Source organism: Crinia signifera, chromosome 6 (assembly GCF_055691185.1).
Source record: "Crinia signifera chromosome 6, ASM5569118v1, whole genome shotgun sequence".
In the NCBI taxonomy this organism is placed as follows: Eukaryota; Metazoa; Chordata; class Amphibia; order Anura; family Myobatrachidae; genus Crinia; species Crinia signifera.
The window spans coordinates 289365107-289391159 of NC_139222.1; the positions used below are offsets into that span (position 1 = coordinate 289365107).

At 52.6% G+C, this 26053-nt stretch overlaps 1 protein-coding gene across 1 annotated transcript in view; it reads left to right on the forward strand.

Moving 5' to 3' along the window:
* The window catches only part of ATRNL1 (attractin like 1), a 656009-nt gene that overhangs the window by 419945 nt on the left and 210011 nt on the right, over positions 1–26053 (forward strand). Inside the window, exon 27 of the mRNA XM_083149894.1 lies at positions 11835–11913. Within this exon, the coding sequence (XP_083006020.1) occupies positions 11835–11913 (79 nt within the window). The remainder of the gene's footprint in view (positions 1–11834; positions 11914–26053) is intronic.

Here is a 26053-nt window from a genome sequence, read left to right on the forward strand (position 1 = left end):
CTGTCCCAGCTCAGTGCCGCAGCAGGAGACCTGTCCCAGCTCAGTGCCGCAGCAGGAGACCTGTCCCAGCTCAGTGCCGCAGCAGGAGACCTGTCCCAGCTCAGTGCCGCAGCAGGAGACCTGTCCCAGCTCAGTGCCGCAGCAGGAGACCTGTCCCAGCTCAGTGCCGCAGCAGGAGACCTGTCCCAGCTCAGTGCCGCAGCAGGAGACCTGTCCCAGCTCAGTGCCGCTCATACAGTTTAAAACATTTTAAACATGTCAAGTGCCCTTGTCCAAAATGGCTTAACCCCTTCAGTGCTGTGGCAGCCATTACACACGTGTGCCGGGGTCTCCGGCCACAGAAACCTGTTTCTGTGACAGAGCGGTCTCCCAGGGAAGCCCTGGCTGACACCCGGTGGCCATTTTGTTACCCCCTCTGTGCTTGAGTCTGGCCTGCTCATACTCTATGACCTACTGTAGCGTAAATCTGTGTTTAACCAGTGCAGTGTAATGAGATGCACACACAGTAGTGCCCTTACACAAATGGACCTACAGCATACTTGCCGACTTTTCAGCTGCCCTCTCCCGGAGAGGGCAGCCAGCTCTGGTAGGCAGGGGGCGGGGCCACATCCGGAAGTGAAAAGAGGTGGTTCGGGGGCGTGGCCACACAGATGCTGGGGGGAGTGCCTATAGTGTCGCATCATTTTAGCCCCGCCCCCGCCGGGCAATGCCGGTATTTACCCGCGGACACCCCCCCCCCCCTTCCCCTGCCGAGGGACACATCGCGGGAGCTGGGGGGGATATGCGGGAGGATTGCCACCCTTTCCGGGGGGCCGGGAGGGGGACCCGATTTCCGGGACCCTCCCGGCCATTCCGGGAGGGTAGGCAACCCTGACCTACAGCGGTTGTCTTTGCTGCTTTCACACCGCAGCGGCCCATCTTGGTGCGGATCCCATTCTCAGGGAAAGTACTGTATACATGATAACTTGTCCCCACAGTCTGTTATAAATATGAAAACTAATTCTGGAACTACAATGCATTTCAATAGACGCTTCACACACGCGCAATGTGGAATCTGCAACCTACACTCCTTGCCTTCCCCCTCTCTATGGTCCTTCCCCCTTGCTATGGACTTTCCCCCTCTCTATGGTCCTTCCCTCCTCTCTATGGTCCTTCCCTCCTCTCTATGGTCCTTCCCTCCTCTTTATGGTCCTTCTCTCTTCTCTATGGTTCTTCCCTCCTCTTCATGGTCCTTCCCTCCACTTTATGGTCCTTCCCTCCTCTCTACGGTACTTCCCTCCACTTTATGGACTATCCCTATTGCTATGATCCTACACCCAGGGGTGGATTTAGGGATGAGGGCGCCCCTAGGCACAACAATAATGTTTACTAAGTAGGACAGCTTGTAGGGGCAGTATCTGCATGTCCTATCCATTTACACTCTATTTAAGATGGAATATAGTACAGTACAGTGGATATTTTGCAGTTATTGGTACATTTTGGGCTGACAGTACTATCACAGGCATCCAAGTGCCACCCCCAAACATGTGCCGCCCCTAGGCCGGTGCCTCACGTGCCTAATGGGAAATTCGGCTCTGCCTACACCCTCTCTATGGTCCTTCCCCTTCTCTATGGTCCTTTCCCCTTGTTATGGACTTTCCCCCTCACTATGATCCTTCCCTCCTCTCTATGGTCCTTCCCTCTTCTCTATGGTCCTTCCCTCCTCTCTATGGTTCTTCCCTCCTCTCTATGGTCCTTCCCTCCTCTCTATGGTTCTTCCCTCCTCTCTATGGTCCTTCCCTCCTCACTATGGTCCTTCCCTCCTCTCTATGTTCCTTCCCTCCTCTCTATGGGCCCCCTCCCTCTCTATGAAGCTTTTCTGCCCATCACCATTGGCAGTACCACCCTCCCTCTCTCCCCAGAGTCCGCTATCTGGGTGTCATCCTTTTCTCTATGGCCTAAATGTAATAACGTCTGAGTTCCGTAGGTGGTAGACTCTTCAGAGAGTCTGGTATTTTTCCTGATATACGTGGTGATTGGCGCAGCAGCGATGATCGCGGTTACATTTGTATATGTGGCCATTTGTGCACGCCCCTGTAACTGTCTACGAATGACATACTGTATTGGTAAGGTGACTGGATGTAATACATCTGTAATGGTGACAAATCACATACGTAATCAGCCAGTCAGAAGTTGTGAGACATGGCTGCCAATCGTCCTCCTCATTGCATATCTTTTCCCATTGCCTACAAGGGGTGCACACCCTACTTGGTGGCTGTAAGTACATCTCACATGCGCTCTGTACCAATGCTCACCCCTCCCCCGCGTGTCACTTATACATACGATATGTGGCACCAATGTGACGTCACCTCACTAGGATGGAGTGTTATGGGGGTTGTTCTATTGTGTACAGGAGCAGCGCTGTATCACAATGTTGGACACGATTGTTCTCACCCTTTAGCACGATTACAGTGCAAGTACGCTCATTTCGGTGGGTTCTGAGCTTAAAGGGAAAACATTGGTAAAGTTGTCGCAAGTGGCGGTCGCTTTGGTGTGTACCCAGCCCATTGGCGCAGTGTCTGTACGGCACACCACACCTGTAACCCACCAGGTTATTGGCCATTGTAGCGAGCAGCGAGTGACAGACTCTGCTCGGTATATAACCTCCGTATGCACCATACCCGCCAACCCCACGCTGGATACATCGGCCCACGTGTTTTCAGACCACAGATGTCCCCAAGTCACCCCCGTCCGCTGACACCGGCCTTTGTGCGGAAAGCAGGCGGACACAGCTAAGGTTGGGCATGTAATAACAGATGAGAGAATAGCACTTTGCAGACATTGTATCCGTGCAGTGTCTCCATTCGCAGCATTTGGGATACAATTATCACCTTGGGCTACATCCAATTACCGCTGTATAATAATGCTGATTGGGGTAAGCGTGCCTATATCAAGCCGCCATGGTCTGCCGGTTACTCTGCAATATCCGCTCTGCCCTGGTTTAGCTTGGCGCGCCAGGCGATGATAAGTGAACATGACGGGAATTGTCTTTGGACAAAGTTGCTCAGGTCTCCAGGCTGACAGCCCTGCGGGACGGGAGCTGTGAAGGGCGAGTGTGAGCTCAGAGGAGGGCTAGGAATTATGGAACATAATATTTCAAGGGTGACATAGTTTGTGCCCCCCTGGCGGGGTTCAGTCTTAGCTGATTATGTTATGCCATCCTCTCACTTGTGATACAAGCAGCTAGGCTCTGCCGGGCTGTGTGGCGGCATCCGCTGGCTGGCACTCGCTGTCAGGTAATATCTGTGAGGACAGGTCCTGTACTGTGAGATTACTGTGTGGTGCAGGTGATGGTATCTGACACCCGCTGCCCTGTTCCTCATACAGAAGTAGCTGGCACTGATCATATACAGGGACAGTGCCGGGCTGTGTGGCAGCATCCGCTGGCTGGCACTCGCTGTCAGGTAATATCTGTGAGGACAGGTCGTGTACTGTGAGATTACTGTGTGGTGCAGGTGATGGTATCTGACACCAGCTGCCCTGTTCCTCATACAGAAGTATCTGGCACTGATCATGTACAGGGACAGTAACGGGCTGTGTGGCGGCATCCGCTGGCTGGCACTCGCTGTCAGGTAATATCTGTGAGGACAGGTCGTGTACTGTGAGATTACTGTGTGGTGCAGGTGATGGTATTTGACACCAGCTGCCCTGTTCCTCATACAGAAGTAGCTGGCACTGATCATATACAGGGACAGTAACGGGCTGTGTGGCGGCATCCGCTGGCTGGCACTCGCTGTCAGGTAATATCTGTGAGGACAGGTCGTGTACTGTGAGATTACTGTGTGGTGCAGGTGATGGTATCTGACACCAGCTGCCCTGTTCCTCATACAGAAGTAGCTGGCACTGATCATATACAGGGACAGTAACGGGCTGTGTGGCGGCATCCGCTGGCTGGCACTCGCTGTCAGGTAATATCTGTGAGGACAGGTCGTGTACTGTGAGATTACTGTGTGGTGCAGGTGATGGTATCTGACACCAGCTGCCCTGTTCCTCATACAGAAGTAGCTGGCACTGATCATATACAGGGACAGTAACGGGCTGTGTGGCGGCATCCGCTGGCTGGCACTCGCTGTCAGGTAATATCTGTGAGGACAGGTCGTGTACTGTGAGATTACTGTGTGGTGCAGGTGATGGTATCTGACACCAGCTGCCCTGTTCCTCATACAGAAGTAGCTGGCACTGATCATATACAGGGACAGTAACGGGCTGTGTGGCGGCATCCGCTGGCTGGCACTCGCTGTCAGGTAATATCTGTGAGGACAGGTCGTGTACTGTGAGATTACTGTGTGGTGCAGGTGATGGTATCTGACACCAGCTGCCCTGTTCCTCATACAGAAGTATCTGGCACTGATCATATACAGGGACAGTAACGGGCTGTGTGGCGGCATCCGCTGGCTGGCACTCGCTGTCAGGTAATATCTGTGAGGACAGGTCGTGTACTGTGAGATTACTGTGTGGTGCAGGTGATGGTATCTGACACCAGCTGCCCTGTTCCTCATACAGAAGTAGCTGGCACTGATCATATACAGGGACAGTAACGGGCTGTGTGGCGGCATCCGCTGGCTGGCACTCGCTGTCAGGTAATATCTGTGAGGACAGGTCGTGTACTGTGAGATTACTGTGTGGTGCAGGTGATGGTATCTGACACCAGCTGCCCTGTTCCTCATACAGAAGTAGCTGGCACTGATCATATACAGGGACAGTAACGGGCTGTGTGGCGGCATCCGCTGGCTGGCACTCGCTGTCAGGTAATATCTGTGAGGACAGGTCGTGTACTGTGAGATTACTGTGTGGTGCAGGTGATGGTATCTGACACCAGCTGCCCTGTTCCTCATACAGAAGTAGCTGGCACTGATCATATACAGGGACAGTGCCGGGCTGTGTGGCAGCATCCGCTGGCTGGCACTCGCTGTCAGGTAATATCTGTGAGGACAGGTTGTGTACTGTGAGATTACTGTGTGGTGCAGGTGATGGTATCTGACACCAGCTGCCCTGTTCCTCATACAGAAGTATCTGGCACTGATCATATACAGGGACAGTAACGGGCTGTGTGGCGGCATCCGCTGGCTGGCACTCGCTGTCAGGTAATATCTGTGAGGACAGGTTGTGTACTGTGAGATTACTGTGTGGTGCAGGTGATGGTATCTGACACCAGCTGCCCTGTTCCTCATACAGAAGTAGCTGGCACTGACCATATACAGGGACAGTAACGGGCTGTGTGGCGGCATCCGCTGGCTGGCACTCGCTGTCAGGTAATATCTGTGAGGACAGGTCGTGTACTGTGAGATTACTGTGTGGTGCAGGTGATGGTATCTGACACCAGCTGCCCTGTTCCTCATACAGAAGTAGCTGGCACTGATCATATACAGGGACAGTAACGGGCTGTGTGGCGGCATCCGCTGGCTGGCACTCGCTGTCAGGTAATATCTGTGAGGACAGGTCGTGTACTGTGAGATTACTGTGTGGTGCAGGTGATGGTATCTGACACCAGCTGCCCTGTTCCTCATACAGAAGTAGCTGGCACTGATCATATACAGGGACAGTAACGGGCTGTGTGGCGGCATCCGCTGGCTGGCACTCGCTGTCAGGTAATATCTGTGAGGACAGGTCGTGTACTGTGAGATTACTGTGTGGTGCAGGTGATGGTATCTGACACCAGCTGCCCTGTTCCTCATACAGAAGTAGCTGGCACTGATCATATACAGGGACAGTAACGGGCTGTGTGGCGGCATCCGCTGGCTGGCACTCGCTGTCAGGTAATATCTGTGAGGACAGGTCGTGTACTGTGAGATTACTGTGTGGTGCAGGTGATGGTATCTGACACCAGCTGCCCTGTTCCTCATACAGAAGTATCTGGCACTGATCATATACAGGGACAGTAACGGGCTGTGTGGCGGCATCCGCTGGCTGGCACTCGCTGTCAGGTAATATCTGTGAGGACAGGTCGTGTACTGTGAGATTAGTGCTATACCTGGTGTCTGAGCATCTGAGGGTGACTACCCCATGCACTGCTGAGAGGCACAGCCCCATGCCTGCAGCCACTGCTATACCTGGTGTCTGAGCATCTGAGGGTGACTACCCCATGCACTGCTGAGAGGCACAGCCCCATGCCTGCAGCCACTGCTATACCTGGTGTCTGAGCATCTGAAGGTGACTACCCCATGCACTGCTGAGAGGCACAGCCCCATGCCTGCAGCCACTGCTATACCTGGTGTCTGAGCATCTGAGGGTGACTACCTCATGCACTGCTGAGAGGCACAGCCCCATGCCTGGAGCCACTGCTATACCTGGTGTCTGAGCATCTGAGGGTGACTACCCCATGCACTGCTGAGAGGCACAGCCCAATATCTGCAGCCACTGCTATACCTGGTGTCTGAACATCTGAGGGTGACTACCCAATGCACTGCTGAGAGGCACAGCCCCATATCTGGAGCCACTGCTATACCTAGGTATCTGAGGGTGATTACCCCATGCACTGCTGAGAAGCACAGCCCCATATCTGCAGCCACTGCTATACCTAGGTATCTGAGGGTGATTACTTCATGCACTACTGAGAAGCACAGCCCCATATATGCAGCCACTGCTATACCCGGGTGTCTGAGCATCTGCCGATTACTCCATGCACTGCTGAGAAGCACAGCCCCATATCTGCAGCCACTGCTATACCCGGGTTTCTGAGCATCTGACGATGATTACTCCATGCACTGCTGAGGAGCACAGCCCCATGGGTGAAGCCACTGCTATACCTGGGTATCTGACAATGATTACTCCATGCACTGCTGAGAAGCACAGCTCCATGCCAGCAACCACTGCTATACCTGGGTATCTGACGATGATTACTCCATGCACTGCTGAGAATCAGCCCCATGCCTGAAGCCACTGCTATACCTGGGTATCTGACAATGATTACTCCATGCACTGCTGAGAAGCACAGCTCCATGCCAGCAACCACTGCTATACCTGGGTATCTGACGATGATTACTCCATGCACTGCTGAGAATCAGCCCCTTGCCTGCAGCCACTGCTATACCTGGGTATCTGAGGATGATTACTCAATGCACTACTGAGATGCACAGCCCCATGCCAGCAACCACTGCTATACCTGGGTATCTGACAATGATTACTCCATGCACTACTGAGAAGCACAGCCCCATGCCAGCAACCACTGCTATACCTGGGTATCTGACAATGCACTCCATGCACTACTGAGAAGCACAGCCCCATGCCTGCAGTCACTGCTATACCTGGGTATCTTACGGTGATTCCTCCATACACTGCTGAGGAGCACAGCCCCATGCCTGCAGTCACTGCTATACCTAGGTATCTGACAATGATTACTCCATGCAATGCTGAGAAGCACAGCCCCATGCTTGCAGCCACTGCTATACCTGGGTATCTTACAATGATTACTCTATGCACTGCTGAGAAGCACAGCCACTGCTATACCTGGGTATCTGACGATGATTACTCCATGCACTGCTGAGAAGCACAGCCACTGCTATACCTGGGTATCTTACAATGATTACTCTATGCACTGCTGAGAAGCACAGCCCCATGCCAGCAACCACTGCTATACCTGGGTATCTGACAATGCACTCCATGCACTACTGAGAAGCACAGCCCCATGCCTGCAGCCACTGCTATACCTAGGTATCTGACGATGATTACTCCATGCACTGCTGAGAAGCACAGCCCCATGCCTGCAGCCACTGCTATACCTAGGTATCTGACGATGATTCCTCCATACACTGCTGAGGAGCACAGCCCCATGCCTGCAGCCACTGCTATACCTGGGTATCTGACGATGATTACTCCATGCAATGCTGAGAAGCACAGCCCCATGCCTGCAGCCACTGCTATACCTGGGTATCTGACGATGATTACTCCATGCACTGCTGAGAAGCACAGCCCCATGCCTGCAGCCACTGCTATACCTGGGTATCTGACGATGATTACTCCATGCAATGCTGAGAAGCACAGCCCCATGCCTGCAGCCACTGCTATACCTAGGTATCTGATGATGATTACTCCATGCACTGCTGAGAAGCACAGCCCCATGCCTGCAGCCACTGCTATACCTGGGTATCTGACGATGATTACTCCATGCACTGCTGAGAAGCACAGCCCCATGCCTGCAGCCACTGCTATACCTAGGTATCTGACGATGATTACTCTATGCACTGCTGAGAAGCACAGCCCCATGCCTGCAGCCACTGCTATACCTGGGTATCTGACGATGATTACTCTATGCACTGCTGAGAAGCACAGCCCCATGCCTGCAGCCACTGCTATACCTGGGTATCTGATGATGATTACTCTATGCACTGCTGAGAAGCACAGCCCCATGCCTGCAGCCACTGCTATACCTGGGTATCTGATGATGATTACTCCATGCACTGCTGAGAAGCACAGCCCCATGCCTGCAGCCACTGCTATACCTGGGTATCTGATGATGATTACTCCATGCACTGCTGAGAAGCACAGCCCCATGCCTGCAGCCACTGCTATACCTGGGTATCTGATGATGATTACTCCATGCACTGCTGAGAAGCACAGCCCCATGCCTGCAGCCACTGCTATACCTGGGTATCTGATGATGATTACTCCATGCACTGCTGAGAAGCACAGCCCCATGCCTGCAGCCACTGCTATACCTGGGTATCTGACGAGGATTTCTCCATGCACTGCTGAGAAGCACAGCTCCATGCTTGCAGACACTATTATACCTGGATATATGACAATGATTACTCCATGCACTGCTGAGAAGCACAGCCCCATGCCTGCAGCCACTGCTATACCTGGGTATCTGATTATTACTCCATGCACTGCTGAGAAGCACAGCCCCATGCCTGCAGCCACTGCTATGTGCAGATTCTGCCATCCGGCCATAGTGCAGGTATCTGGTAGTATGGTTCTGGCCGCCTAGCTGCTGTGCCTGTTACATTGTGCATTACACTCGCCGGCCCCTCATTACGCTCCTGGAAAATGACTTTACTTTCCCTTCAAGTCCTTTGTCCTCTGAAGTAAATTGCGCAGCGCTCTCTGGGGACATCGATGTTGGACTCTGGGCATTAAGTGGAAATCAAGGTATTGCATTAAGCAGAATACACCAGTTAGTCCCCAGCTGGGCAGCCATCAATCTTGGCGGAACAAGTGCTGTGTGTGCGGTTCTGTATCATGTGCCGGACTTCTGTCACCTTGCAGAGGACGCTGTGATCCCAATGTATGGCGAGCGTTCCATCGCAAGGTGCCTGTGTAACAGGGAGACGGGCATCATGGGAAGTGAGGAAGGCGTATGGGTCATTGGGTCGGCACAGACAAAGGATCGACATGGTCAAAAGCTCAACACAAGCATTAGGTCGACATTGGGACGGTCGACAATCAAAATGTCGACATGGGTCTGTCAACACTGCATAGTGTCAGCCTAAGGACGTATTCCGTGATGAAGGCGTACCTGGCATCTAGTCACTGTATTCGTTAGAGCCCGTCAGATGTACAAGGGAAATGTGACACCATAGTGCCTCAGTGCCTCATGCCTCATGCCTCAGTGTCTGGTGGCTTGGATAACACGTTAGTCTCTTACTTGCTTACTTATTAGTGTACATGCGCTGCAGCTTAACATGCCGAATTATTCTGAGGTGACAGTATGCAGATATTCCACCGCTTCCAGCCAGACCTCATCCACCAAGGACGGGGATATAGTATACAGCGCCAATCCCCTGCTGGTCAGTATAGTATACAGCGCCCATCCCCTGCTGGTCAGTATAGTATACAGCGCCCATCCCCTGCTGGTCAGTATAGTATACAGCGCCCACCCCTGCTGGTCAGTATAGTATACAGCGCCCACCCCCTGCTGGTCAGTATAGTATACAGCGCCCACCCCCTGCTGGTCAGTATAGTATACAGCGCCCACCCCCTGCTGGTCAGTATAGTATACAGCGCCCATCCCCTGCTGGTCAGTATAGTATGCAGCGCCCACCCCTGCTGGTCAGTATAGTATACAGCGCCCACCCCCTGCTGGTCAGTATAGTATACAGCGCCCACCCCCTGCTGGTCAGTATAGTATACAGCGCCCACCCCCTGCTGGTCAGTATAGTATACAGCGCCCATCCCCTGCTGGTCAGTATAGTATACAGTGCCCATCCCCTGCTGGTTAGTATAGTATACAGCGCCCACCCCTGCTGGTCAGTATAGTATACAGCGCCCACCCCCTGCTGGTCAGAATAGTATACAGCGCCCACCCCCTGCTGGTCAGTATAGTATACAGCGCCCACTCCCTGCTGGTCAGTATAGTATACAGCGCCCACTCCCTGCTTGTCAGTATAATATACAGCGCCCACTCCCTGCTGGTCAGTATAGTATACAGCGCCCACTCCCTGCTGGTCAGTATAGTATACAGCGCCCATCCCCTGCTGGTCAGTATAGTATACAGCGCCCACTCCCTGCTGGTCAGTATAGTATACAGCGCCCACTCCCTGCTGGTCAGTATAGTATACAGCGCCCATCCCCTGCTTGTCAGTATAATATACAGCGCCCACTCCCTGCTGGTCAGTATAGTATACAGCGCCCACTCCCTGCTGGTCAGTATAGTATACAGCGCCCATCCCCTGCTGGTCAGTATAGTATACAGCGCCCATCCCCTGCTGGTCAGTATAGTATACAGCGCCAACCCCCTGCTGGTCAGTATAGTATACAGCGCCCACCCCCTGCTGGTCAGTATAGTATACAGCGCCCATCCCCTGCTGGTCAGTATAGTATACAGCGCCCACCCCTGCTGGTCAGTATAGTATACAGCGCCCACCCCCTGCTGGTCAGTATGGTATACAGCGCCCACCCATTGCTGGTCAGTATAATATACAGCGCCCACCCCCTGCTGGTCAGTATAGTATACAGCGCCCACCCCCTGCTGATCAGTATAGTATACAGCGCCCATCCCCTGCTGGTCAGTACATTATACAGCGCCCACCCCCCGCTGGTCAGTACAGTATACAGCGCCCATCCCCTGCTGGTCAGTATGGTATACAGCGCCCATCCTCTGCTGGTCAGTATAGTATACAGCGCCCGCCCCCTGCTGGTCAGTATAGTATACAGCGCCCACCCCCTGCTGGTCAGTATAGTATACAGCGCCCGCCCCCTGCTGGTCAGTATAGTATACAGCGCCCGCCCCCTGCTGGTCAGTATAGTATACAGCGCCCACTCCCTGCTGGTCAGTATAGTATACAGCGCCCACCCCCTGCTGGTCAGTATAGTATTCAGCGCCCACCCCCTGCTGGTCAGTACATTATACAGCGCCCACCCCCTGCTAGTCAGTATGGTATACAGTGCCCATGCCCTGCTGGTCTGTATGGTATATAGCGCCCATCCCCTGCTGGTCAGTATGGTATACAGCGCCCATCCCCTGCTGGTCAGTATGGTATACAGTGCCGATCCCCTGTTGGTCAGTATGGTATATAGCGCCCGCCCCCTGCTGGTCAGTATGGTATACAGCGCCCGCCCCCTGCTGGTCAGTATGGTATACAGCGCACATCCCCTGCTGGTCAGTATAGTATACAGCGCCCACCCGCTGCTGGTCAGTATAGTATACAACGCCCACCCCCTGCTGGTCAGTATAGTATATTGCGCCCACCCCCTGCTGGTCAGTATAGTATACAGCGCCCACCCCCTGCTGGTCAGTATAGTATACAGCGCCCATCCCCTGCTGGTCAGTTGGGCAGCATTTCTCTACATAAGGGATACAATGCAATAACATTGTATCACACAACCTCTCATTAATGTTTCCCATGTTCTCCCCCCAGCTGTTTTCTGTCGCTCCTGCTGGTGGCCGCCGTGGTTTGGAAGATTAAACAGACGTGTTGGGCATCCCGCCGGAGAGAGGTGAGCACCTCCCATATTATCGAGTGTTTATTTTATCCATTATACCTGTGGGATGAAGAGACATATGTATTGTGTATTACAGGACGTACGTATATTGTGTATTACAGGACGTACGTAATTGTGTATTACAGGACGTACGTATATTGTGTACTAGCTGACCCACCCGGCGTTGCCTGGGAAAACCTTGTTTTGTTTTAATTTCCAGAATTGCTGTAAAATGTCATATATTGCTGTGCCAGAGGTCTAAGATTGTCATTTGTGAAAACCTCCACCATAATGTTAGAATGTGTTTGCGTTGATACTCAATGCCAGCAATGAAATCAGGTGTGGTGGTGTTGTTGTTTGAAACGCCCCGCTCCTGGCTTCATAGCTTGTGTGTGTTGATGAATTCCACATCCACTCCTGAGATTTAGCACCTACTGTATGATGCATTTTTTTATTTGTGTTTGTGTGTGTTGTACTGTTTTTGTGTGTGTTGCAGTGTATGCGGGTGTGTGTACTGTGTGTGTTGTGTTGTGTGTATCTGTCCAATGTGTAAGTGTGTGAGGTGCACTACGTATATATATATATATATATATATATATGTGTGTGCAGTGGTCGAGGTGGACATTTTGAAGTGGGGGTATGGGAAATTGCAGGCTGAAGTTATGTGCACACTCCAGAAAAAGAGGCTGCTGCCACTCAAAAGGGGGCATGTCGTTGAGTGTAGTGTGCCATGCCATATGCCCCTTATACACATTATGCAAAACAGTAGTAGACCCCCTTACACTTGCCCCTTAAACATTATGCCATGCGGAAAGAGCCAAAATCCCCCTTTTGCGACACAGAATGAGCAAAGAAATGAGCCAAAATTCAAATTATACCACCCGGATTGAGCCAAAATTCATGTTATACAAAACTGAAAGAGCCAAAATTCACATTATGCAACATGGCAGGGTGACACAGGGACAGAGATGGTGGGGTGACACAGGGACAGAGATGGTGGGGTGATGCAGGGACAGAGATGGTGGGGTGACACAGGGACAGAGATGGTGGGGTGACACAGGGACAGAGATGGTGGGGTGACACAGGGACAGAGATGGTGGGGTGATGCAGGGACAGAGATGGTGGGGTGACACAGGGACAGAGATGGTGGGGTGATGCAGGGACAGAGATGGTGGGGTGACGCAGGGCCAGAGATGGCGGGGTGATGCAGGGACAGAGATGGTGGGGTGATGCAGGGCCAGAGATGGTGGGGTGATGCAGGGACAGAGATGGCGGGGTGACGCAGGGACAGAGATGGTGAGGTGATGCAGGGACAGATATGGTGAGGTGATGCAGGGACAGAGATGGTGGGGTGATGCAGGGCCAGAGATGGTGGGGTGATGCAGGGACAGAGAAGGTGGGGTGATACAGGGACAGAGATGGTGGGGTGATGCAGGGCCAGATATAGTGGGGTGATGCAGGGACAGAGATAGTGGGGTGACACAGGGACAGAGATGGCAGAGATGGCAGGGTGACGCAGGGACAGAGATGGCGGGGTGACGCAGGGACAGAGATGGTGGGGTGACACAGGGACAGAGATGGTGGGGTGACGCAGGGACAGAGATGGTGGGGTGACACAGGGACAGAGATGGCGGGGTGATGCAGGGACAGAGATGGCGGGGTGATGCAGGGACAGAGATGGCGGGGTGATGCAGGGACAGAGATGGTGGGGTGATGCAGGGACAGAGATGGTGGGGTGATGCAGGGACAGAGATGGTGGGGTGACGCAGGGACAGAGATGGTGGGGTGATACAGGGACAGAGAAGGTGGGGTGATACAGGGACAGAGATGGTGGGGTGATACAGGGACAGAGATGGTGGGGTGACGCAGGGACAGAGATGGTGGGGTGACGCAGGGACAGAGATGGTGGGGTGATACAGGGACAGAGATGGTGGGGTGATACAGGGACAGAGATGGTGGGGTGACGCAGGGACAGAGATGGTGGGGTGATACAGGGACAGAGATGGTGGGGTGATACAGGGACAGAGATGGTGGGGTGATGCAGGGACAGAGATGGCGGGGTGATACAGGAACAGAGATGGTGGGGTGATACAGGGACAGAGATGGTGGGGTGACGCAGGGACAGAGATGGTGGGGTGATACAGGGACAGAGATGGTGGGGTGATACAGGGACAGAGATGGTGGGGTGATGCAGGGACAGAGATGGCGGGGTGATACAGGAACAGAGATGGTGGGGTGATACAGGGACAGAGATGGTGGGGTGACGCAGGGACAGAGATGGTGGGGTGATACAGGGACAGAGATGGTGGGGTGATACAGGGACAGAGATGGTGGGGTGACGCAGGGACAGAGATGGTGGGGTGATACAGGGACAGAGATGGTGGGGTGATACAGGGACAGAGATGGTGGGGTGACGCAGGGACAGAGATGGTGGGGTGATACAGGGACAGAGATGGTGGGGTGATACAGGGACAGAGATGGTGGGGTGATGCAGGGACAGAGATGGCGGGGTGATACAGGAACAGAGATGGTGGGGTGATACAGGGACAGAGATGGTGGGGTGACGCAGGGACAGAGATGGTGGGGTGATACAGGGACAGAGATGGTGGGGTGATACAGGGACAGAGATGGTGGGGTGATGCAGGGACAGAGATGGCGGGGTGATACAGGAACAGAGATGGTGGGGTGATACAGGGACAGAGATGGTGGGGTGACGCAGGGACAGAGATGGTGGGGTGATACAGGGACAGAGATGGTGGGGTGATACAGGGACAGAGATGGTGGGGTGATGCAGGGACAGAGATGGTGGGGTGATACAGGGACAGAGATGGTGGGGTGATGCAGGGACAGAATTGTGGGGTGACGCAGGGACAGAGATGGTGGGGTGATGCAGGGACAGAGAAGGTGGGGTGATACAGGGACAGAGTTGGCGGGGTGACACAGGGACAGAGATGGTGGGGTGACACAGGGACAGAGATGGTGGGGTGACGCAGAGACAGAGATGGTGGGGTGACACAGGGACAGAGATGGTGGGGTGACGCAGGGACAGAGATGGTGGGGTGACGCAGGGCCAGAGATGGCTGGGTGACGCAGGGACAGAGATGGCGGGGTGACGCAGGGACAGAGATGGTGGGGTGACGCAGGGACATGCACATCTGTCACACTCCATGTCACATTCATCCCACCTGCTACCTGTCACATTCATCTGACCCGGCTCCTGTTTACATCAATGGGGGAAGCCCAACCTCTGGACCGCAGCATCCTGTGGTCAGTATGGAGGTTGGGCGGGGGTTGCACACAGCCTCCGCTGCTGTCTGCTGTACTCTGCAGACAGCAGCGGAGACGGGGAGGACGTGAATGTTCACCTCGTGGATGTGGGCTGGGGGGGGGGGTGCACGGGGGCTGGGGGAAGCCCAGCAGCTTACCTTGATGCTGGGCTTGCCCCCAGCGCGATGATAGGCAGTCTCGGCAGGGGTGACCGCGGTCCCAGATGATGTCATCTTCAAGCGCCACCTCCGTTTGCACTGCAGGTAGGCACCACAGTGTAAATGGTGCAAATCCCGGATCCGACCTGGCTTGGATCCGTGTTCCAAAGGCCGGGTCGGATCTGGGATTTTGTTGTAAAAGGGGTATAAGTGTGTGTGTTCTCTGTGTTTGTTGTACTGTTTTTGGGTGTGTTGTAGTGTATATGGGTGTGTGTTGTACTGCTTGTGGTGTTTTATGTATGTGTGTGTTGTGTGTATCTGTCCAATGTGTAAGTGTGTGAGATGTGCTACGTATATGTGTGTAGTGTGCTGTGTGTGCGTATATGGTGTACTGTGTGTGTGTGTGTGCATATGGTGTACTGTGTGTGTGTACAATGTGTACATGTGTGTGATGTGTGGTCTATGTATTTCCCCTACAATTATTCCCAATTGTTGAAGCCTTCACCATAATGTTAGAATGTGTCATTCATACTCAATGACAGCAATGAAATCAGGTGTGGTGTTGTTCCTTTGTATTCAGTTTCCCAGATCGTCAATCTTTTTTCCAGATCATCAATTAAGGCAAATTAAACCTTGGTGTTTTTTACATTTCTAATACCCCGTTCTCACTGCCGCAAAAACCCGGGTATTTGCCAGGGCGAGCAGTAATTTCCTGTCTCACGTCTCTGTGTGAATGGGTCTTTATGAAATTCCCGGGTGTTATGCCCTGGGAATTACACACAGGTTTTTTGCAGGGTTTTTCCTGGGTAATACACGGGTGTGTGGCAGTGTGAACAGGCTAGACCCGGGTTTTTCTCACAAAATGCAAAATAAGCAAGTTCATTGCATTGCTCAAAGCTGCTTTTTAAACATCCAATCAAAGCTGCTTTTAGCTTCCACACACTTGTTGGCAGGCATACCAGGGGAAGCAGTGTGAATGGGGCAGACACGGGAATTTCCCGGGTCTAAGGTGCAATATGAATGGGGTCTGTAGAGCTGAGATGCCGGGATTTTGCAGGGGTGGCAATGAGAACGCAGCATGAGTGAAATTTCCCTAAAATGGCTTAGAGGTACACACCACCAGGTCCAGAGGTACCTTGTTGCCGAATTTGGCGGCTCTGAGTGCCACGGTGTGCCCGCAATGCGACACACACACACACACACACACTCTTCAACTTATTATATAGATTGTAATGCTGAGAGATCAGGAGCTGGATCTTCCTGTATTCCGTAATGTGACTGTTATAGACCGAGCACTAGAGTTGCTTCTTATCGCCCATCTGCTTGCTCTGTATGTCCCGGTGACCACGGGCGATAAGACCTTGGCCTGATAGGCGGGCGTCGGTGTGGGTCTGTCAGACACCTGGGTATTCTCCTGTGTAATGATGGCAGACGTTTGATCTCGGAGCTGGTACATATGCCAGATGCGCTGACAGGTGCATGAGCGCTTCGGGGTGTACATCAGTAGGCAGACAACCTGCCTGGTCCTGGCACAGTAACCCCATGGGGGATGTAGGGCACAGCACCACATGGCACAGAGATGCCCATGTTCTCTGTGATGTTGTTAGTCCAAGTCTTCATACAGGTAATAGCAGCCATTGTACGGAAGTTATATGGTCTTCCAACCAGAGATTGTATCTGATTACATACAGTATGTGGTGAGCCAAGGCGAGCAGATAGTGTGCAGATAGTGTGCAGATAGTGTACAGATAGTGTACAGATAGTGTGCAGATAGCGTACAGATAGTGTGCAGATAGTGTGCAGGTAACGTACAGATAGTGTGCAGATAGTGTGCAGATAGTGTGCAGATAACGTACAGATAGTGTGCAGATAACATACAGATAGCGTGCAGATAGTGTGCAGATAGTGTGCAGATAGTGTGCAGATAGTGTGCAGATAGTGTGCAGATAGTGTGCAGATCGTGTGCAGATAGTGTGCAGATAACGTGCAGATAGTGTACAGATAGTGTGCAGATAGTGTACAGATAGTGTGCAGATAGCGTACAGATAGTGTACAGATAGTGTGCAGATAGCGTACAGATAGTGTGCAGATAGTGTGCAGGTAATGTACAGATAGTGTGCAGATAGTGTGCAGATAACGTACAGATAGTGTGCAGATAGTGTGCAGATAACATACAGACAGTGTACAGATAGTGTGCAGATAGTGTGCAGATAACGTACAGATAGTGTGCAGATAACGTACAGATAGTGTGCAGATAGTGTGCAGATAGTGTGCAGATAGTGTGCAGATAGTGTGCAGATAGTGTGCAGATAGTGTGCAGATAACGTACAGATAGTGTGCAGATAGGGTGCAGATAGTGTGCAGATAACATACAGACAGTGTACAGATAGTATGCAGATGACGTACAGATAGTATGCAGATAACGTACAGATAGTGTGCAGATAATGTACAGATAGTATGCAGATAACGTACAGATAGTGTGCAGATAATGTACAGATAATGTGCAGATAACATACAGATAGTATGCAGATAACGTACAGATAGTATGCAGATAACGTACAGATAATGTGCAGATAGTGTGCAGATAACATACAGATAGTGTGCAGATAGTGTGCAGATAATGTACAGATAGGGTGCACATAGTGTACAGATAGTGTACAGATAGTGTGCAGATAACATACAGATAGTGTACAGAGAACTCAGAGATAGCGTACAGATAATGTACAGATAGTGTACAGATAGTGTACAGATAGGGTGCAGATAATGCACAGATAGTGTACAGATAGTGTACAGATAATGTACAGATAGCGTACAGATAATGTACAGATAGTGTGCAGATAACGTACAGATAGTGTACAGATAGCGTACAGATAGTGTACAGATAGTGTGCAGATAATGTACAGATAGGGTGCACATAGTGTACAGATAGGGTGCAGATAATGCACATATAGCGTACAGATAGTGTACAGAAGATAGCGTACAGATAGGGTGCAGATAACGTACAGATAGTATACAGAGAACTCAGAGATAGCGTACAGATAATGTACAGATAGGGTGCAGATAGTGTACAGATAGGGTGCAGATAATGCACAGATAGTGTACATATAGTGTACAGATAGCGTACAGATAATGTACAGATAGTGTGCAGATAACATACAGATAGTGTACAGATAGCGTACAGATAGTGTGCAGATAGCGTACAGATAGTGTGCAGATAGGGTGCAGATAGTGTGCAGATAACATACAGATAGTGTACAGATAGTATGCAGATAACGTACAGATAATGTGCAGATAGTGTGCAGATAACATACAGATAGTGTACAGATAGCGTACAGATAATGTACAGATAGGGTGCACATAGTGTACAGATAGGGTGCAGATAATGCACATATAGTGTACAGATAGTGTACAGATAGTGTGCAGAGAACTCAGAGATAGTGTACAGATAGGGTGCAGATAGTGTACAGATAGGGTGCAGATAGTGTACAGATAATGTACAGATAGCGTACAGATAATGTACAGATAGTGTGCAGATAACGTACAGATAGTGTACAGATAGCGTACAGATAGTGTGCAGATAATGCACATAATGGGCGAAATGTAATAGGGTGCGTTTTTTTAGACTAAAAAAAAATCGCACCAAATCGCACCTTTAAAAATCGCGTTTTTTGCCGCGAATTCGCATATGTAATGAGATGCGAATTAGCGGCAAAAAATGCGATTTGCCGCGATTTCCAGTCATGAAAATGTGCGCATTTTCAGTCATGAAAATGTGCGCATTTTCATATATGCGATTTTGGGTAAAAAAATAAAATAAAAAAAAAAACGGCGTGGGGTCCCCCCTCCAGAGCATAACCAGCCCCGGGCTGAAAGAGCCGGTCCTGGTTTCATAAAATCACAGGAACAAACAAGTTGGGGTTCCGTGCATTTTATAAAACCAGCACCAGGCTCAAGGGCCGGTCCTGGTTCCCAAAATACGGGGGACAAAATGACTAGGGGTCCCCCGTATTTCAAGAACCAGCACCGGGCCCAACCAGCCAGCAGGGTAATGCCACAGCCGGGGGGAGACTTTTTATACAAGTCCCCCCGGCCAAAGCATTTAGCCCTCTGACCGGTCAGCATGGGCAGGGGTCCTGGGGGAGTGGGGACCCCCCCAAAGAAGGGGTCCCCCCCCTCCAGAACTTACCAGCCCATGCTGAAGCCCGGGGCTGTCCTCGATGCCCCTGGGCGGTGGGCATCGAGCTGATATTTTGTGTAAAAAAATAGATAAACTATTGTTTTTTACTGTGGCACTACAAGTGCCAGCAAGCCTCCCCAGCAAGCTGGGACTTGGAGAACCACAAGTCCCAGCCTGCTGGGCATTAAAGGGCCCGCTGGCACTTGTAGTTCCACAGTTAAAAAAATAGTGCACAAAACACACTGACACACATTTTAAATAAAACTTTAATACACACATTACACACATACTAATACTTACCTATCTTCTTCCCGTAGGTAGCCCTGGTCCTGATGTCCTCCGGTCCTGTGTCGGCGTTCCTCTTCATGTCGACGTCCTTCTTGAAGTCGACGTCCCTGTCGGCGATGGCGTCCGGTGTCCGGGTCCGACGAAATCCATGGAGGAAGCTGTGGAAGGAAACCATACTCACCTGTCCCAGCGCGACGTAGTCCAGGTAAGGGTCTTGGAAAAAAAACAAACCGACACCCGAATCCAAGCGGACACGACGGAGACGCACGGTGTTTACATCGTGCGGCTCCGCCTCCCGAATGCCGCTATTGGCCGCCTTGCGGCCTAGCGGCCAATCAGGAGCCGCTAGGCCGCAAGGCGGCCAATAGCGGCATTCGGGAGGCGGAGCCGCACGATGTAAACAAACACACGTGCGTCTCCGTCGTGTCCGCTTGGATTCGGGTGTCGGTTTGTTTTTTTTCCAAGACCCTTACCTGGACTACGTCGCGCTGGGACAGGTGAGTATGGTTTCCTTCCACAGCTTCCTCCATGGATTTCGTCGGACCCGGACACCGGACGCCATCGCCGACAGGGACGTCGACTTCAAGAAGGACGTCGACATGAAGAGGAACGCCGACACAGGACCGGAGGACATCAGGACCAGGGCTACCTACGGGAAGAAGATAGGTAAGTATTAGTATGTGTGTAATGTGTGTATTAAAGTTTTATTTAAAATGTGTGTCAGTGTGTTTTGTGCACTATTTTTTTAACTGTGGAACTACAAGTGCCAGCGGGCCCTTTAATGCCCAGCAGGCTGGGACTTGTGGTTCTCCAAGTCCCAGCTTGCTGGGGAGGCTTGCTGGCACTTGTAGTGCCACAGTAAAAAACAATAGTTTATCTATTTTTTTACACCAAATATCAGCTCGATGCCCACCGCCCAGGGGCATCGAGGACAGCCCCGGGCTTCAGCATGGGCTGGTAAGTTCTGGAGGGGGGGGGACCCCTTCTTTGGGGGGGTCCCCACTCCCCCAGGACCCCTGCCCATGCTGACCGGTCAGAGGGCTAAATGCTTTGGCCGGGGGGACTTGTATAAAAAGTCTCCCCCCGGCTGTGGCATTACCCTGCTGGCTGGTTGGGCCCGGTGCTGGTTCTTGAAATACGGGGGACCCCTAGTCATTTTGTCCCCCGTATTTTGGGAACCAGGACCGGCCCTTGAGCCTGGTGCTGGTTTTATAAAATGCACGGAACCCCAACTTGTTTGTTCCTGTGATTTTATGAAACCAGGACCGGCTCTTTCAGCCCGGGGCTGGTTATGCTCTGGAGGGGGGACCCTACGCCGTTTTTTTTTTTTACTTTAACTTTTAGCCTTTTTTTGGACAGAACCATGCACAGATCACACAGATTTGTGCATGGTTCTGTAAAAATCGCCAGCAAGAAGCTGGTCTATTTTTTTTGCGTTTTTTGGTAAGGTCCCATATGCGACTTTAGAACTCGCATCCTATTACATATGCGAGTTCTATAGTTTCCTATGGGAAAACATCTGGATGCGATTTTCAGTGTGACTGAAAATCGCATCTTTAAAATGTGCGATTTCGCGGTAAAAAGTGCGCTTTTTACCGCGATTTTTAACCTATTAAATGTGCGATTTTCGGAAAATGTGCGATTTCGGCCGTTTTTGACCAAAAATCGCACATGTCTAAAAAATCGCACCCTATTACATTTCGCCCATAGTGTACAGATAGTGTACAGATAGCGTACAGATAGGGTGCAGATAACGTACAGATAGTGTACAAAGAACTCAGAGATAGCGTACAGATAATGTACAGATAGTGTACAGATAGGGTGCAGATAATGCACAGATAGTGTACAGATAGCGTACAGATAATGTACAGATAGTGTGCAGATAACATACAGATAGTGTACAGATAGCGTACAGATAGTGTGCAGATAGTGTGCAGATAATGTACAGATAGTGTGCAGATAACATACAGATAGTGTACAGATAGCGTACAGATAGTGTGCAGATAATGTACAGATAGTGTGCAGATAACATACAGATAGTGTACAGATAGTGTACAGATAGCGTACAGATAGCGTACAGATAGTGTACAGATAGTGTGCAGATAGCGTACAGATAGTGTACAGATAGGGTACAGATAACATACAGATAGTGTACATATAGTGTACAGATAGCGTACAAATAACATACAGATAGTGTACAGATAGTGTGCAGATAACATACAGATAGTGTACAGATAGCGTACAGATAACATACAGATAGTGTACCGATGGTGTACAGATAGCGTGCAGATAGTGTACAGAGAACTGAGAGATAGTGTACAGATAACATACAGATAGCGTACAGATAATTGGCCTAATTTAGACCTTATCACAGGACAAATTTGTTCTAAAAATGGGCAAACTATGCTGCACTGCAGGGAGGCAGATGTAACCTGTGCAGGAAGAGGATGAGAGACAGACGCATCCCTGTAGCTTCACTCACAGGAGCTGATTCCCTGATCTCCTCAGAGAGAGATGGAGAGTGTGCGCGGTGCTGTGTTATAGCTGCAGCACACTGACCCTGGCTGGGGGAGAGCGAGGTCGCTAAGCTAGGACCGGCCTAGTGGAGAAGAGAGACGACACCCCCCTAGAACCTTATACAATATATACTGTATATATACACACACACCAACAATCCTCCCTCCCGCACGGTGCCGCCTGGCATTTGTAGAGCATCGCCTCTTATCTGTCTGGACAGCAGATGCTATCGGGTAGATTCCTGTAAATAGCGGCCTGTGTCAAGTCTGTGCCTGTAAGATGCCAGGCTGCCGTCCCCTCACCTGATTATCATGCCGCCTGCACCTGTATCGCTATCTCGCTACTTAATTGTATCCAAATAAGTCAGTCGGGCTGGATAATGCCAGGGCGCTGTGATTGCGGCTGTCATCCCTCAGCGTAATCGGATTATCCGCTACGTATAAATAGCTGCGGCCTCATTAACCCCCTCTGTGCCCGCTTCCAGCCGTCATCCAAATAGTGCCGGAGCTGGCACAGCCGCAGGATACAGGGAGTATAGAGCTGGGTACCAGCCGTGAGGTGGCGGGGGGGGGGGGGGGGGGGGACGACTATATAAGCGCCCATCTAAGGGGTTCGGTGATCGGCTGTGCAGCACATAAGATGCCAATTGTGGCAGCAGCGTTATAAGTAGTTTATAAGCCAATGCTCCGGCGTCCATACTGCGTACATACATATACCATTGATGCCTGCTCACCCAATACCGGTCACCTTATATAATCAGCCAAGTGTCGGCTGTGGTATGAAAAGCCGACATTCACATTGTCAACAGACTCTGGACGTCCACAAATATTGACACGGTAGTTACGGCAACAGGGACAATGCTGATATTCATATGTGTCCGTATATTTATATTTATTTATACGTTTTGACTGGTTCATAATATTGTCATTTACCTTGTCGACACCAGAATGTCAACATACAATTTTTGCTGTTCTTAGCCTAAACCTGACCCCTAAACCAACCCTAAGCTTATTCCTATCCCTAACTCTAAGATGTAACGTCACTATGTTAGTGTCAACATATGAAATGCGTATAATGACTGGGGCCACACATTTAGAGTCCCCAGGCCTGGGCTTGTCTCCTGAATACACACATAAATATGGCCAGATGCATGGTGTAACCCGGCTGCTCATGTGTAGACAGATTCCCAGGGATACGATTATTTACCCTGGTGCGGATAATGGATGACTGAGGAGCGGGGCCTGGTCGGTGTGACTGAGGAGCGGGGCCTGGTCGGTGTGACTGAGGAGCGGGGCCTGGTCGGTGTGACTGAGGAGCGGGGCCTGTGTGTGTGACTGAGGAGCGGGGCCTGGTCTGTGTGACTGAGGAGCGGGGCCTGGTCTGTGTGACTGAGGAGCGGGGCCTGGTCGGTGTGACTGAGGAGCGGGGCCTGGTCGGTGTGACTGAGGAGCGGGGCCTGGTCGGTGTGACTGAGGAGCGGGGCCTGTGTGTGTGACTGAGGAGCGGGGCCTGGTCTGTGTGACTGAGGAGCAGGGCCTGGTCTGTGTGACTGAGGAGCGGGGCCTGGTCGGTGTGACTGAGGAGCGGGGCCTGGTCGGTGTGACTGAAGAGCGGGGCCTGGTCGGTGTGACTGAGGAGCGGGGCCTGGTCGGTGTGACTGAGGAGCGGGCCTGGTCTGTGTGACTGAGGAGAGGGGCCTGGTCGGTGTGACTGAGGAGCGGGGCCTGGTCAGTGTGACTGAGGAGCGGGGCCTGGTCAGTGTGACTGAGGAGCGGGGCCTGGTCTGTGTGACTGAGGCCCCTGGTCCATGTGACTGAGGAGCGGGCCTGGTCTGTGTGACTGAGGAGCGGGCCTGGTCTGTGTGACTGAGGAGCGGGGCCTGGTCTGTGTGACTGGGGAGCGGGGCCTGGTCTGTGTGACTGAGGAGCGGGGCCTGGTCTGTGTGACTGAGGAGCGGGCCTGGTCTGTGTGACTGAGGAGTGGGGCCTGGTCGGTGTGACTGAGGAGAGGGCCTGGTGTGTGTGAATAAGGAGTGGGGCCTGGTTGGTGTGACTGAGGAGTGGGGCCTGGTCTGTGTGACTGAGGAGCAGGGCCTGGTCTGTGTGACTGAGGAGCGGGGCCTGGTCTGTGTGACTGAGGAGCGGGGCCTGGTCGGTGTGACTGAGGAGCGGGGCCTGGTCTGTGTGACCGAGGAGCCGGGCCTGGTCTGTGTGACTGAGGAACGGGCCTGGTCTGTGTGACTGAGGAGTGGGCCTGGTCTGTGTGACTGAGGAGCGGGGCCTGGTCTGTGTGACTGAGGAGCGGGGCCTGGTCTGTGTGACTGAGGAGCGGGGCCTGGTCTGTGTGACTGAGGAGCGGGGCCTGGTCTGTGTGACTGAGTGGGGCCTGGTTGGTGTGACTGAGGAGCGGGCCTGGTGTGTGTGAATAAGGAGTGGGGCCTGGTTGGTGTGACTGAGGAGTGGGGCCTGGTCTGTGTGACTGAGGAGCAGGGCCTGGTCTGTGTGACTGAGGAGCGGGGCATGGTCTGTGTGACTGAGGAGTGGGGCCTGGTCTGTGTGAATAAGGAGCGGGGCCTGGTCTGTGTGACTGAGGAGCGGGGCCTGGTCTGTGTGACTGAGGAGCGGGCCTGGTCTGTGTGAATAAGGAGCGGGCCTGGTCTGTGTGACTGAGGAGCGGGGCCTGGTCTGTGTGACTGAGGAGGGGACCTGGTCTGTGTGACTGAGGAGGGGGCCTGGTCTGTGTGACTGAGGAGCGGGGCCTGGTCTGTGTGACTGAGGAGCGGGGCCTGGTCTGTGTGACTGAGGAGCGGGGCCTGGTTGGTGTGACTGAGGAGCGGGGCCTGGTTGGTGTGACTGAGGAGCGGGGCCTGGTTGGTGTGACTGAGGAGCGGGGCCTGGTCTGTGTGACTGAGGAGCGGGGCCTGGTCAGTGTGACTGAGGAGCGGGGCCTGGTCGGTGTGACTGAGGAGCGGGGCCTGGTCTGTGTGACTGAGGCCCCTGGTCCATGTGACTGAGGATCGGGCCTGGTGTGTGTGACTGAGGTGCGGTGCCTGGTCTGTGTGACTGAGGAGCGGGCCTGGTGTGTGTGACTGAGGAGCGGGGCCTGGTCGGTGTGACTGAGAAGCGGGGCCTGGTCGGTGTGACTGAGGAGCGGGGCCTGGTCGGTGTGACCGAGGAGCGGGGCCTGGTCTGTGTGACCGAGGAGCGGGGCCTGGTCTGAGTGACTGAGGAGCGGGGCCTGGTCTGTGTGACTGAGGAACGGGGCCTGGTCTGTGTGACTGAGGAGCGGGCCTGGTCTGTGTGACTGAGGAGCGGGGCCTGGTCTGTGTGACTGAGGAGTGGGGCCTGGTTGGTGTGACTGAGGAGCGGGCCTAGTGTGTGTGAATAAGGAGTGGGGCCTGGTCTGTGTGACTGAGGAGCGAGGCCTGGTCTGTGTGACTGAGGAGCGGGGCCTGGTCTGTGTGACTGAGGAGTGGGGCCTGGTCTGTGTGAATAAGGAGCGGGGCCTGGTCTGTGTGACTGAGGAGCGGGGCCTGGTCTGTGTGACTGAGGAGCGGGCCTGGTCGGTGTGAATGAGGAGTGGGCCTGGTCTGTGTGACTGAGGAGCGGGGCCTGGTCTGTGTGACTGAGGAGGGTGCCTGGTCTTTGTGACTGAGGAGTGGGGCCTGGTCTGTGTGACTGAGGAGCGGGGCCTGGTCTGTGTGACTGAGGAGCTGGGCCTGGTCTGTGTGACTGAGGAGCGGGGCCTG